Here is a 12780-nt window from a genome sequence, read left to right as displayed (position 1 = left end):
CACTACTTACCTGCAAAATAAGTATACCTAGGTATACCAGGTAAACCAGGTATAGACTTATCTTAAAAGATATTAGCATTTTTTTTTTTCAAATTCCAAGACATAATGTCCTAGTTTGTGTCCAGATCTCTGACCACAAAGTTTGAAATTCATCTGGTTAACATCTGGTAGACCAAAGCGCCAATAGTACTTTTAACCCAGCTTTGGTTTAGCTATTATCTGCAGAGCTTATAGCTTTCTCCATACACATTTCACTGATGGAAACTGTTTCAGCCAGTGCTTATATTAACTCGTGTATTTGCTTCAAAGAGGCCTGTTAATTCCTTTCTAATTACAATTTTGAGGCTTCTTGCTGCCAACCTATTGTCTTCTACAGCTTTTTTTGCAAAGTTAAAGTTTGGTTGAGGCAATAACTTTGCCATTCCCACGTATTCCTATGTGAGTGAATTCATATCAATTTGATTTGAATCCACATGTATTTGAATATTTGTGGATGTGCTCCACTTCTGGACGAACCCAGATGTGGATCTGGATGATTCTTCTCCACACCTGCTGGGATCCAGCAAGATTTTTTTTTTCTTTCTGAGGTACGTGACTTGTGTGAGGAGAGTAAGAAGAGAACAGAGGGGAGCATCGCTGTAGATAGATCGGGAAGTGGTACTCCACTCGAGACATATTCTAGTGGGTATGTCTCGCACTGAATATCCGGCCCTCCGTTCTTAGTTCTCGATCACGTCCATTACTGACAACTCGGTCCTTCCGCTCGAACATATTTCGTGTTAGCATCCCTCACTCCAGTCGGTCAGCCCTCCGCCCGAACATACTCATCGCCAGTTTGTGTCATTCTGATCATTGCCTGTCCTTCTAATCGTAGAGGACCGGCAGTGTTTCCGGGTTCGTGCTCGCCCCGCGGGAGGAGGATATTGTGGGAATACTGGCAACAGGAGGGACGGGTTGGTGGTTGACAGCACAGTCCCCCTTGTGGACGGCCCCGGGCAATGGTTCTTGTTGTACCATATGTAAACAAGCTCAGTCACCATCGTACCACGTGTAAACAAGTGCGGGGAAGAGTGTTCCATGTGTAAGCAAGCGTGGGGAATATTCTGCGTGTATGCAACACGTAAAACAAGACATGGGGAGATTTGTTTTTCACGTGTAAGCAAGTGCGGGGGAAGATTCTGTACGTGTAAACATGATGCGGGGAGATGGTTCCATGTGTATATAAGCCACGAGGACATGTGGGTGGAATGTGGCGTGGAGAGCAGCATATGTAGCGCATATCTCCTGCCAACACCAGAGGACCGCACGCCACCACGAGCCCTCATGACTGACCTCCTTACCCGGTTCTCACGAGGGAGAGGGGCGTTGACTTGTCTGCCGAGTACGTTGACTGAGCTTTTGTGAGTGCTTTGAATAGAGGGTTCGTGAGGAGTGGATGTGACTGTAGGGCTCATTGTAGGGATGGGGGTGGAAGAGGGGTGAGGTCTAAAGGGGGTCGGGGTAAGGTTGCGAGGCGGGAGTTGGGGTGCAAGGATGAGGTGTTGGGGTTAGGAGGGTTTAGGGTTGGAGGAGGGGTGAGGTGCTGGTGTTGAAAGGGGTTGGGGTGGAGGAGGGATGAGGTGTCGGGGTTTAGGATGGGTGGGGTTGGAGCCGGTATGACCAGCTCGTAGCCTCCGGCAAAAAGCAAAAAAAAAAAAAAAAAGAAGATAAATCCAGAAACAAACCCACCGTTGCCCTGTAGCTAAGGTAGGCGTTACTTTTCTTTGCGGGAACCTCCATTAACCCCATGGGTCTTTTTTCCACCACCCCGCGAATCCCAAAGGTCCCGTTCAAGCCCACTCCACTTCTCACCAACCCCACAAGTTCTACCCATCCTCTCTACCAAACCCACGAGTCGTGTTCCACTTCCCCATCACTCCACTAATCCAAGCGAAATGTGACTTGGAAACCCATAACGAAAACAAACTACAGATGACTTAAGGCCAACTAAGGAAGGTGTTTGAAGTATGTTCCACCACCTGTCAACAGGAGTCGTCATTTTGAAACAGTTCCCAGTCGACTGATGGTTGATCATACTGTGTTAAGCCTCGGTCACTTAATGGCGGGAGACCTGCCCCATTGTGTGTGTGACACCTGCATTTACAGCATTAGAGAAGGAGAGATGAAAATACATGAGTCTGAGATTGAAACAAGAATCTTATAAAGAAGAAGTCTGGAGAAGTTGTAGAGTTGAGTCGAAAGCGGTGGGACTTATCAACTCTCCCAAGCTAACTTCAAAACTTAACCCCTTGCCCTACGCCGCAATGTTGGTCCATTTTCCATCTTCAGTAGGCATGAATTTGATTTTTGCCCCCGAGAGCTGGTTTCTTGTGTGGCCGTTGGCAACTCAAAGGTGGGCCGTTTTGAAAACTGTTTCTTTCTCTACACCTCGAAGCTTTGGAACTCTCTGCCTGCTCATGTCTTTCCCAGTTACTATGACCTGGCACTTTTCAAATTAATCTCCTCCAAAAGTCGTCAGTACTTTTCACTGTCTCATATTTTTCCCTTTCATTAACTTCTATATTTCAGTTGAGGCCCAGTCTTATTGTAAACTTTAGTCCTGACTGGAGCCTCCAACTTTAAAAATAAAATACGCTGGTGAATTTTTAATATACACGACGTTATGAAATGTATATGGTAATAGATGATGTGTTCATGTTTCATATTATGGAAGTTATCCTGTCCATGCTAAAAAGCTCTGAATAACATGTATGTTCCGTCACTGAACGAATTTCACAAATTGCAATTCCTGCAACGCTGCCCCACCCCCCTTATATAGTTGACCTAAAAAGCTGGTTTCGATGAGTAGGATGACTGACTCACGATGAATGAGGTGGGTGACGCATGATGAGTAAGGTGGTCGACTCACGATAAGTAAAGTGTATGACGTGATGCGTAAGGTAGCTGACTCATGATGAGTAAATTTGTCGAATCACTAAGGATAAGGTGGTTGACGCTTGATGAGTAAGGTGGTCGACTCACATGAGGAAGCTGACCCACGGTAAGTAATGTGGCTGACTCATGATGAGCAAAGTGTTTGACTCATTGTGAGTAAGGCAGCTGTCTCATATGAAAACGACTGATTTATGACGAGTAAAGAGGTCGATTCATGAGTAAGACAGCTGACTCAGGAGTAAGGCAGCTGACCCGATGGTGAAGGCGGCTGACTCATGATGAGTAAAGTGGCTGAGTATGATGAGTACGCCGACTGACGTACGGTGAGTAGAGATAGTCGGCGTCCTCAACACATCTCCATGGCTTTCCTAATGTAGATATCCTTGGACTTGCTGGTGAGGTGAGAAGTGCCAAGCTCTCCTTGGTTAACTGTGGATTTCCCCTCATTAAGTCATAGCGTAGACTGCGTCACGAAAATGCGATAATGAAGCACTCCCGCTTTATGTCCCTGTTGTCATTAGTGTCTGGAATGGTAGCATAAACTAATGGACGCGGATATTGTTCTTATTTCTACGCTGCCACCCAACATGTATTGAGCCATGTCGTGAGCGCAATCCTGAACAGGACAATTGCTCACAACACAGCCTATTGAGTCGTCAGTAACATGTTGAAAGACCGCAGTCAACTGCGCTCTCTCTCTCTCTCTCTCTCTCTCTCTCTCTCTCTCTCTCTCTCTCTCTCTCTCTCTCTCTCTCTCTCTCTCTCTCTCTCAAGGTCTATCATACAGACTGAGGGTTCTCATTGGCTGGTGTGCTCCCTGGAAGTCTTACTACTGAGAGGGTTGTGATTGGGCTGGTGAGCTTTCTGAAGGTGAACCAGAATGAAAATATTCTTTGCGATGTGGAAGAGGCTCTGAAACGTGGACCCACACCCCTCGTCCACTTCCTCGCAGGTGCATGTATACTTTTATTCACTACGGCCACACTTTACTCACGAACTGTACACACTGAAGACAGTACATCAAAGGCCGGGTCTAAATTGAGATATAGAGAGGATTACGAAAGGGAGAAGAAGAGACAAGGGAAGGTATTTACGAATTTTGGAGGGAGTAAAAGAAAATGAGAACCTAAAATCTGCCAAGTCGTAGTTGTTGGGAAAGACACGATAGGATAGAGAGTTCCAAAGCTGCGAGGTGTAGGGAAAGAAACAGTCGCCAAAACGGCCCACTTTGAGCTGCCAACGGCCACACGGTAATCATGACGTATTGCGTAGTCTCTTGTGTTCGGCGTACCCAAGCAGCCAATTCGCGGGAAATTATAGGTACTGACATAATGCAGAAATATAGAACTTGTACGTTAGTAGAGGATGTTTGAAAAACGGGGCCCCACGAGTATAGCACTCCCTTCATGTGCGCCACACCCTAGTGGATGAGACATTATCACGAGTGGGATGATGGCACCAAACTTTACACACCTACTGACTCACCCAGGTGTTCCCATGGCCACACGGTCTCCACACTCCGGAGGACGTCTCTGACAAAGGTTCACATTCCCGTACGCCCCAGGGGCCGTGTCTGACGAAGGTTCACATTCCCACACCTCCAGGAACGTGTCTGACGAAGGCTCACATTCCCACGTGCTCCGAAGGACGTGTCTGACGAAGGTTCACATTCCCACACTCCACGGGGGAGATGTCTGACGAAGATTCACTTTCCCACACGCCCCAAAGGACATGTCTGAAGAAGGTTCACATTCCCACGTGCCCCGAAGGACGTGTCTGACGAAGGTTCACTTTCCCACACGCCCCAAAGGACATGTCTGAAGAAGGTTCACATTCCCACACGCCCCTGACGACGTGCGTGACGAAGGTTCATATTCCTACACCTCCCGGATTGACGTGCTGTGCGGAGTCATATACCAGATCGCGCGTATTTCATCTTGATCACTGTTTACTATTTGAGTGGACGTCAAGCCCAAGATGGCAAGGCACCGCACAGGACGCAGGTGCCACCGTCTTCAACCGAGCAGAGTGACCCTTCGCTCGAGGGACGGCCTTGTTAGCCAAGCGTAGTTGTCTCGTTAGCACTGGCTGATATATATATAAATATATATATATATATATATATATATATATATATATATATATATATATATATATATATATATATATATATATATTTGTTTGTCACTTTCTCCCGTGCTAGCGAGGTAGCGCAAGGAAACGGACGAAAGAATGGCACAACCCACCCACATACACATGTGTATACATACACGTCCACACACGCACATATACATACAATTACATTTCAACCTATACATATATATACATACACAGACATATACACATATACACACATGTACATAATTCATACTGTCTGCCTTTATTCATTTCCGTCGCCACCCCCGCCACACGTGAAATGACACACCCCCCCTCCCACCGCGCGTGTGCGAGGTAGCGCTAGGAAAAGACAGCAAAGGCCACATTCATTCACACTCAGTCTCTAGCTGTCATGTATAATCCACCAAAACCACAGCTTCTTTTCCACTTTCAGGCCCCACAGAACTTTCCATGGTTTACCCCAGATGCTTCACATTCCCTGGTTCAATCCATTGACAGCACGTCGACCCCGGTATACCACATCGTTCCAATTCACTCTCTTCCTTGCACGCATTTCATCCTCTGCATGTTCAGGCCCTGATTGCTCAAAATCTTTTTCACTCCATTCTTCCACCTCCAATTTGGTCTCCCACTTCTCGTTCCCTGAACCTCTGACACGTATATCCTCTTTGTCAATCTTTCCTCACTCGTTCTCTCCATGTGACAAAACCATTTCAATACACCCTCTTCTGCTCTCTCAACCACATTCTTTTTATTACCACATATCTCTCTTACCCTTTCATTACTTACTCGATCAAACCACCTCACACCACATATTGTCCTCAAACATCTCATTTCCAGCACATCCACCCTCCTCCGCACAACCCTATCTATAGCCCACGCCTCGCAACCATACAACATTGTTGGAACCACTATTCCTTTAAACATACCCATTTTTGCTTTCCTAGATAATGTTTTCGCCTTCAACACATTCTTCAATGCTCCCAGAACTTTCATTCCCTCTCCCACCCTGTGACTCACTTATGCTTCCATGGTTCCATCTACTGCCAAATCCACTCCCAGGTATCTAAAACACTTCACTTCCTCCAGTTTTTCTCCATTCAAACTTACCTGCCAGTTGACTTGTCCCTCAACCCTACTGTACCTAATAACCTTGCTCTTATTCTCATTTACTCTCAGCTTTCTTCTTTCACACACTTTACCAAACTTATGCAGTTTCTCACCCGAATCAGCCATCAGCGCTGTATCATCACCGAACAACAACTGACTCACTTCCCAAGCCCTCTCATCCACAACAGACTGCATACTTGCCCCTCTCTCCAAAACTCTTTCATTCACCTCCCTAACAACCCCATCCATAAACAAATTAAACAACCATGTAGACATCATGCACCCTTGCTGCAAACCGACATTCACTGAGAACCAGTCACTTTCCTCTCTTCCCACTCGTACACATGCGTTGAATCCTCGATAAAAACTTTTCACTGCTTCTAGCAACTTGCCTCCACATTGAAGTATGTGTGGAAGGCGAGAACGTTATCTTGGAGAGCAAAAATGGATATGTTTGAAGGAATAGTGGTTCCAACAATGTTATATGGTTGCAAGGCATGGGCTATAGATAGGGTTGTACGGAGGAGGGTGGATGTTTTGGAAATGAGGTGTTTGAGGACAGTAAGTGATGTGAGGTGGTTTGATCGAGTAAATAATGAAAGGGTAAGAGAGATGTGTGCTAATAAAAAGAGTGTGGTTGAGAGAGTAGTAGAGGGTGTATTGAAATGGTTTGGTTACATGGAGAGAATGAGTGAGGAAAGATTGACAAAGAAGATGTATGTATCAGAGGTGGAGGGAATGAGGAAAAGTGGGAGACCAAATTGGAGGTGGAAGGATGGAGTGAAAAAGATTTTGAGCGATCTGGGCCTAAACATAGAGAAGGGTGAAAGGCGTGCACGGAATAGAGTGAATTGGAATGATGTGGTACACCGGGGTCGACGTGTTGTCAGTGGATTGAACCAGGGCACGTGAAGTGTTTGGGTAAACCATGGAAAGTTTTGTGGGGCCTGGATGTGAAAGCCCCTTGACCTACTGAGACCAAACTTAAAAGATGGGTAAAAATGAAACAAGAACAAAAGAAATATGATAAGGGTAGACCTTTGAGGGAATTTAAGGTAACTGATGAAGTGTTTGTGGAGAATTAAAGTTGTAGGGGAGTTCGTTGGAGTTTTAAAGAAAGTAACGGGACCCCTGTCATATAAGACAGAACTATGATGATAGAGTTTTCAGGAGACATGTCAATCAAATGAGATTTAAACGTAACGTTTTCAGAACAGGGAGTTCTGAAGGAAGCAATCATACTGGAATGGGTTGAGGGTGGTATGAGTGACACACAGCAGGCTACAGGGCAAGTGAGTTCTGGGCAAGTTGTGATTCAGGAACCTGATAAGACACTTGAAGATCAGAGAAAGGATAACATCAGTTTTCCAAACTTGAAGCAAGTTCATCCTGTATGGTTTCTTCAAGAAACCTAATAAAAATTAGATATAAACCAATAAGATTAGATTTGTAAAATATGACTAATATTAAGGAGTACAAAATTGTTTGTATGTAATACATTGAAATTGGAACAGAAAAGTTATTTTACTGCACTTACATGTAATTTTAAGGATGTGTATTTTCATTTTGTAGTAATTAGAGTGAGTAAATTTCTTGATAGTGATTAGGGTACATGTACAATGCCAATAAACATATTATTTTATGAATACTGTTAGTTTCAAATTTAAGGGGGAAAGGATGTTACAACTTTATAGAGAATGAATGTTTTTCATTATGGCCCACCTTGGATCTGTTTACTAAACATAACTGTATAACCAACCTCTGTAGCTACCAGAAGTTTTTCCAGTGGAAAGCAAATATTTTTTTGGACTTTTGAGTGTTTCATTGGAACTACCTTGACTAATATACTATGCTGAATATTACAGTAGGGCTTCAATCTTCTCCACCATCCGTATGGGAGGAATTCATCTATTTTCAACGGTGAACTTTGAAATTCCCTAGGTAGAGTATCTTGGCTTGCATGTGAGAGGATGTTATGGTCTTATGACAGGAGTTTAGCTAGTTAAAAAAAGATATGAAATTTGCAGAATTATGAGAGGAAAAACATGGTAATTTGGAAGCGGACTATGAGCCAAATATCATTAAAGTTTCGGAACACAAGGTCCTCAAGGTATGCAGCAGGTGTGTTGATGCTGGAATAAGAATAGCCACTTTCTTTGAATTGGAATTGTGAGCAAATGTTGTTGGATATGAGAAAGGGACTAGTGAGATGTTAGGAGAGGCACTAGACAGATTATGTGCAATAGAACAGAGGTTACTAGAGAGACCACAAATGTTGATAAGGTGAATAGAAAAAAGGGAAAGTTTATCAGAGAGGGAAAGGTCATGGGAGGGACTGGTATGGTAAACATGTTTTATTTTATTTATATACTAATGTTTTTAAAACTTAAATATATTTTATTTGGACAGGTCCAGGGACAAGATAGTGATGGCAAGTGCGTTTGGTATGGGCAGTGTGGCCAGAACCCCGACACAGGATATCCAGCCAACTGTCCCTACGATGGCCCACCAAAAGCCCTTGACCCCAAAGTCATAAATGTGCTTGCATCTGCATGTCCAGAGTTTGTCGCAGAGTTCTGTAAGTTCTGTGAGATGATGTGAAGTGGCTGTTGGAAGATGTGGTATAGGTGGTTGTAGAGGTTTTGATAGTGATGATGGTAGAGGTGGAAGAATATGTGGAAATGGTGAGGGCAAAGGTCATTGTATAGGTTCTTAGGGATTTTTTTCCCCATTTTTCTGAAGTTCAATTTAGCCTCTGTAGAGTAGAAGAAGGATAGTTCTATTACCCATTGTGTCCATGTCAGTGTCTGCATATGCTTAGATGGAACTTCATATGCAGTTCACCCTGCTGCTGTTACAGCAGCCACCACTTTTGACACCATTACTGACACCACTGAGGGAATGATACACATGACTTCAACAGTAGTTATTGAGGTGGTGGCAAGTCTGCCACCTCAGATGGTGATACACATGGATGTAAAGGTGGTGGCAATGGTGGCAGCAGCAGGTTAATGATATAAAGATTAGTAATGATATAATGATGAAATATTTATTGTTTATTGAAAAACCACGCAGATAGGGCTAAAAATATACATAGGAACAGATATTATGTAAAGAGACTGAGGCCTCAACATGGGGAGGGTATCAGACAAACAGCCTTGACACAGGTGTTCAGGTGTTATTTAACAGGCTCACACTGTTTGAGGTAGTGTCTTTCATGTAGCAGTCTGCACAGGTTTAGCTGAGCTTAATGCAGTTGTACTTTTAAGCAGCAGTTGTAGAGTGAGGAATATTTGGTAGAAGGAGATGTTAGTGGTGAGGATGGTGGAGTAGCTTCTTCCTAAACTGATTGATGAGGTCCATGTGATGGTTGGGAGGACCAATGTGTTTAGTACTTTTTGTTGGGTGGTGTGAAAGGGACTGATGACCATTATGCCTGTGATATTTTGTACTTTTTCTGATGAGCCTTGTTTTGTTGTGTATAGGAAGGAGACAGGTGCGAGAGGCATGAGTGAGTTTGGTAAGAGAAAAGTTGGGTAGGAGTTCTTGAGTTTAGGTTTAGGGAGTACCCTTCACCAAATTTAGAAATGAAAGCTGGAGTAGTTGATGACAGTGTTTATGTGTTTCCTTCAGCTTATCACCCAGATTGACACTGAGAAGCTTGATGGGCTGAGTAACCTGTAGGGAGCTGGGACCATGAAACAGGAGAGGGTGGGACATGATTGAGGGTGAGATTATGTGCACAGTTAGTTTTGGTTTGTTTGACAGTGACATAAATGGGAATGTTTCAGCGAGTTACATAGAATTACATAAATACACAAACCTGAGGTCCAAGTGAGTTGTTCTGACGTTAACATTACTAAAAAAGATGCAGTCCTCTTAATTAAGAGAACCAGTAGAAGAAAAGGATGGCGAAGTAAAGGCTCCTCTCCCCACTATCCACTCCCTCTGGCAACTCAGTTGATGAAAAAGAAGGTTGGGAAAATTACCTTGAAGGTTGTTAAGGGAGCTCTTGATTACTTTGTTATCAGGAGAGCTGTTGTCAGTGTTGATGCCAATAGAATAATCAGTGTGCTTCCATCAAGCTTTTGACAGGGCATGGCATCAGGGTCTCATCTCTAAGCTACCCACCTTTAGCCTCCTTCCCTCACTTTGATTCCTCATATGAAGCACTGCTCTCATATCTGGGGTGGTTCTAGCTTTGCACCCATACTTGATAGAGTTGAGTCAAAAGCAGTCCGACTTATAAAGTGTCACAGGCCAACTTTCAAACTGGACCCTATTGCCCTGTGCCACAATGGTGGTTCACTTTCCCTCTTCTATGGGTATTACTTTGATTTTTACTCCCAAGAGCTGGCTGCTTGTATGCCCACACCACATAATACTCAGCAAGCTGCTGCACCATATGATTACTGTGTGGCCATTAGGAACTCAAGGGTGGGCTGTTTTGATACCTGCTTCTTTCCCTAAATGTTGAAGCTTTAAAACTCTTTACCCTCTCCTGTCTTCCAATAACTATGACTTGGAACATTTCAAAAGATAGGTTTTTCACTTCCTCTGAAATTCATAAATACTCCCTTGTCTTTTCTTTCTCCATTTCATAATTCTCTCTATATTTCAAGTAAGGCACCGCCTTGATGTGGCCTTTTGTCTGTGACTGGGAGAAAAAAACTGTTCTCATCTTGAGTTTACTGAGGAAGTTGTGTTGGGACAAGATGTAGATTGAATGAGAGAAGGAGCAGATTTGAAGGATGTGGAGGAATTCAGTATTAAGTAATAAGCATATAAGTGCATCTGATCATTCATAGAAGAAAGAAAACCACTTATAAAAAGGAGTAAAATTGTAGGAAATGGGACAGAATCTTGAGGAACGCCGCTTCTGATGGAGAAAAGGGTTGAGGCTGATCCATCAACAACCAAAGGGAGAGATCGACCACTGAGGAAGCTAGATATAAGGATGAATAAATCCTCTGTATAAAGAGACCAGCTGTTCAGAGAAAAAAATTTCATCTGAACAGGACACCCAATTTCTGAGAGGCAGACTTATCTATTCCTGTAATGTGAGGTTCACAAGAAAGAGTGGATGTTATAGTAATACCAAGTATGTTCATTGATTCAAGGGGGAATTGCAGAACCTTCAAAGGAAAGATGAGAATTGTGAGGAGTTTTCGATAGAGATGGGTAGAAACTGGGTCTTGGAGGCATTAAACTTAACAGGATTTTGTGTACCCCACTGAGATATCATGTCCAAGTCTGAGGTTATTGAGGAAGCTGTGTTAAGATGAGATGCAGATTGAATGAGAAAAAGGGAGCAGAATTAAAGAACGTGGATGAATGCATTGTTGAGCATCAGCTTATAAGTATATTGGATTGTTTGTGGAGGAAAGGAAATGATTGAAAAAAAAAAAAGGAGAAAAAGTAAAGGGGATGGGAGAGAACCTGGAGGGACTCTGCTGTTGATGGAGAAAAGGAAGGAGGCTGATCCATCAACAACCTCAGAGATAGATATGAAGGAGCAAAGTGAGGGAGTGAAGCCAGAAGATGGGAGCTTAAAGATGAGATCCCAATGCCACACCATGTTAAAAGCCCTAGATATGTCAATGGCAATTATGCATGACTTCCCACAATATTTCAGGAATGATGACTAAACTTTTGTAGGATAGGAAAGAATATAACCATTGTTAAGTTTAATGCTTCAAAGACCCACTTTTGATCACCTATCGAAAATACTTCACAACTTTTTTCTTTCCCTTGATGGTTCTGTAATTCCACGTCTTGTCTCATTGAACATGCATGGTATTACTGTAACATTCATACTCTCTTAGAAATCCCACATTTTAGAAAAAGCTAAGTCTGCCAATAAGAAACTTCAGTCCTGTGTAGATGTTGGGATTTCTTTTCTTCCTAATAGTTGCTACGTTTATACAAAGTATTGATCCTTTCTCGTATAGAGCACTGCTCTCGCATCTGGGGGTAGTTGGAGCTTTGCATCCTTACTAGACAGAGGTAAGTCTAAAGTGGTCCAGCTTATCAACCTCTCACTCTAACTTTAAAACTCAACCCACTTTCCTTATGCCACAATGTTGGTTCATTTTCCCTCTTCTATAGTTATTACTTTGGTTTTTGCTCCCAAGAGCTAGCAGCTTGTCAAGCTATTGCATCACATGAATACTGTGTTACTGTAGGCAACTGAAAAGTGGACAATTTTGATAATTTTTTCTTTTTCTACACTTTAAAGCTTTGGAACTCTCTACCCTCTCATGTTTTTCCCATTATCAATGACCTAGCAATTTTAATTTAAAAGACAGGATTTTCACTTCCTCAATAGAATATGTGAATGCTTTTCCTTTTTTCTTTTTTTTTCTTTCTTCATTAACTTCTGGCTTTGTCATGGAAACTCCAACTAAAAAAGAAAAAAAAATGCATCCATTAGGGTATCATTTATGAGGATAAGAAAGGGTCCCATCTTTGTGCCTTATGAAAAGCCACTGGTAGGTGGCTGGAATATGAAGATGGCCTTTTAGAAGCTTACATCTTGGACTGAGGAAGTTTGCAAGCAATGGAATGAAATTTCACATCTCATTTTTTTACTTTACTAATGATTGGATTTTGGGTGAG

At 42.9% G+C, this 12780-nt stretch overlaps 1 protein-coding gene across 1 annotated transcript in view; it reads left to right on the top strand.

The window, feature by feature from the left end:
• Positions 1–12780, top strand: part of LOC139749541 (NPC intracellular cholesterol transporter 1-like) — a 247767-nt gene that overhangs the window by 56084 nt on the left and 178903 nt on the right. The window contains exon 2 of the mRNA XM_071663526.1: positions 8572–8740. Within this exon, the coding sequence (XP_071519627.1) occupies positions 8572–8740 (169 nt within the window). The remainder of the gene's footprint in view (positions 1–8571; positions 8741–12780) is intronic.

This window comes from Panulirus ornatus, chromosome 7, assembly GCF_036320965.1.
Source record: "Panulirus ornatus isolate Po-2019 chromosome 7, ASM3632096v1, whole genome shotgun sequence".
NCBI classification, from domain to species: domain Eukaryota; kingdom Metazoa; phylum Arthropoda; class Malacostraca; order Decapoda; family Palinuridae; genus Panulirus; species Panulirus ornatus.
The sequence above is the reverse complement of the archived record's forward strand: the minus strand, read 5'-3'. Positions and strand labels throughout refer to the sequence as shown.